We start from the raw sequence: 2,803 nt of genomic DNA on the forward strand, positions 1-2,803 counted from the left end.
GAAGGAGAAAGCATTCTTGAAAGTGTTGCTTGTGCTTGGATGAAAGATTTGCAAATGCACTATATGCTCCTGTTTTGAATTTTTCATATAAACAATGAATTCTTTTTAATTTCTTTATTTTTTAAGAGAATAAAAATAGTAAAAAAAATAAAAAGTAGAAATGATACAGAATTTTGCTGAACAAAAATGATAGGAATTTAGGGGCCGGGGAGATGGCTCAGTGGAATAAGTGCTTCCCTGGCAAGCACAAGGGCCTGAGTTCAATCCCTGGTTCTGCAAAAAATAAAAATAAAAAATAAAAAATGATAGGAATTCAACAATGGTTGTTCTATTGCATATTGTTGTCTTCAAATTAGTTGTTCAGATTACCAGATATAAGCATGCAAAATTGGTCCAAATATTGGTCAAAAAATTAAAAAGAAGAAAAGAAGTTTGAGCATGAACTGTTCATTTCAGTAGAAATCAGTAGTCCAATGCTTACTGAAAGTTATTTTGAAGGCAATTTCAACAAGAGTTTCCTTTGCTCTTGGCAAGACTGTGGACTCACAGACATGTGTGATCAAAAATGTCTTGTCTATGTGTGTCCGCTGTTAGATAAATAAAGGCAGTTTGGAATCACTATTGAATGGAAACAAAATCCATGCCAAATCGTAAAACTGGGCTGATGACGTGTGGGTGAAGAGAGTGTAGAAAAGAGTAAAGGCCAGAGGAAGTAAAAGAAAATGAAACTGAGTGAGAAAACACCAGAATCAGAAGGGAAGAGTATTGATCAGGGTGAGTTTATTCAGGAATCAGTGTAGCTGATGGTATTTATTTAGCGTCTGCATTATGCTCATTCATTGGAGGATACGAACAAACGTTGTGATGTTAAACATTGGGAGGGCAAACGTGAAACACAAGAAAGGGCCACTGGGCAAATTACATCCTAAGAAAACACACTATTGTACAAGCTATGTGCAGCCCCAGATCAAAGAAAACACTCTTTGAAGCAGAAAGGGATAATATAGATAAAGAGGCTCTTGCAGAGTTCTTGCGAGGGTTTGAGGAGCAGCTCTCAGCTCTGCTCCAGAGGCAGCCTCCAGCACACCAGGAATGGGGCTGTGGAGGAGCTTCTACACCTGTCACAGTCAGGAAGCTAGGAAACCAAGCAGCCACTGTCAAATCCACGGTCTCCAAGATGCTGATGGTTGCCAGATCCCAAAACAAGTGACTAGTACATACACCACTGTCTCTCATGCCACTTGACCCCGTTAGGGATTTACTAATAATCTTGAAAGCTCCAATTTTGGAGATAGTGAACAAAAAAAATTTTTTTTCCTAGCTCTCTATGACATGCACAGTCTCACGCCATAGATGATACAACACAAATTAAAGCCACCAGGGGTCGAAGAGTGCTGTGGGCACGGGGTGCCGTGTAAATGCAGACAGAGGTGGAATGAAGGGCAGAAGGTGGGGCACTCAGGCGTGCCTGTCTTTCTCCTTGGGAATCATAGACTAGTCAGATGCAGTTGCCTGGTAACAGGACAATTTCTTTAGGGCTTCTTTCACCTCCCGATTCCTGAGGCAATAAATGAAAGGGTTGAGAGCTGGGGTGACAATGGCATAAAAGATGGAAATGATTTTGTTCATATTGAAGGCGTGGATTGCTCGGGGCCGGGCGTACATGAAAATCGTGGCGGAGTAGAAGATGGTGACCACCACCAGGTGGGAAGCACAAGTGGAGAAGGCTTTCTGCTTTCCTGTGGGCATGCGCAACACAGTGGCCAGGATGCATCCGTAGGATAGGACGGTGATTGCGAGAGGGAAGAGGAAGATGACCAGGGCCAGGACAAAGTCCACCAGCTCAGCCATGGACATGTCCGTGCAGGACAGATTGAGTACTGGAGAGATGTCACAGAAGAAGTGATTGATGACATTGGGCCCGCAGAAGGTGAGGCGGGAGATGAAGTAGATCTTAGCTAATGAGATGCCAAAGCCAATGCCCCAGGAACCAAAAGCGAGGCGGAAACAGAGTCTGTGGCTCATGATGGTGGGATAGTGGAGGGGCCGGCAGATGGCCACGTAGCGGTCATAGGCCATGGCGGCCAGGAGCACACACTCTGTACACATGAGGGCAATGAAGAAGTAAAGCTGTATCATGCAGTGAGTGAAGGAGATGCTGTTGCTCGTGGACCAGAAGCTGAACAGCAGCTTGGGGACCGTCACAGAGATGTACCAGGTCTCCAGAAAGGACAGGTTGGCCAGGAAGAAGTACATGGGCTTGTGCAGTGGCCGGTTCTGCTGTACCAGCAGGATGATGATTACGTTTTCGGTCACTGTGAGAATGTAGGACACCAGGAAGACGAGGAAAACCGCAGTGCGCATGCTCAGGCTGCCAGGAAACCCCACCAGGATAAACTTGGTGACCCGAGTCTGGTTTTCCACCTCCATCGTGAGGATATAGAGTTTAGCTGTCCTGGAAAGAACCGCTTGATCAGAATCTATGTTCCAGGTGGAATTGCTCATTCTGTGAGCCCAAAGAGAAAGGAGCATTCTCTGATCATTGGTAATGGCGATATTTATTCATACCGTGTGATAGGTTAGCTCATGACCTGGATACATTATACACATTGCATGCATGGATTGGCAAATATGCTGTTTATACAGATTTATTATGCCCATTTTAATGATGAAGACCTGAGTGTCAACAAGATTGAAGTGAGCTGCAAGATCTCACTGGTCACAGGAAAGATTACATTCATGTCTAAGAGCAAAGCTACGTTTGATGTAATAGCCTAACTTCCAGTTCAAAAGGATAAGCCAG

At 44.3% G+C, this 2,803-nt stretch overlaps 1 protein-coding gene across 1 annotated transcript; it reads right to left on the reverse strand.

Moving 5' to 3' along the window:
- Positions 1-1,494: 1,494 nt before the first annotated feature.
- LOC101566123 (olfactory receptor 6B1) lies at positions 1,495-2,430 on the reverse strand. Its single transcript, XM_012514244.1, has one exon. The coding sequence runs from the start codon at positions 2,428-2,430 to the stop codon at positions 1,495-1,497; it is 936 nt and encodes a 311-aa protein (XP_012369698.1).
- Between the last annotated feature and the right edge of the window lie 373 nt (positions 2,431-2,803).

This window comes from Octodon degus, unplaced genomic scaffold, assembly GCF_000260255.1.
Source record: "Octodon degus isolate 3935 unplaced genomic scaffold, OctDeg1.0 scaffold00027, whole genome shotgun sequence".
In the NCBI taxonomy this organism is placed as follows: Eukaryota; Metazoa; Chordata; class Mammalia; order Rodentia; family Octodontidae; genus Octodon; species Octodon degus.

Coding starts and splice junctions, on each gene's coding strand:
- LOC101566123 (XM_012514244.1), bottom strand. CDS start 2,430: ATGGAGGTGGAAAACCAGACTCGGGTCACCAAGTTTATCCTGGTGGGG.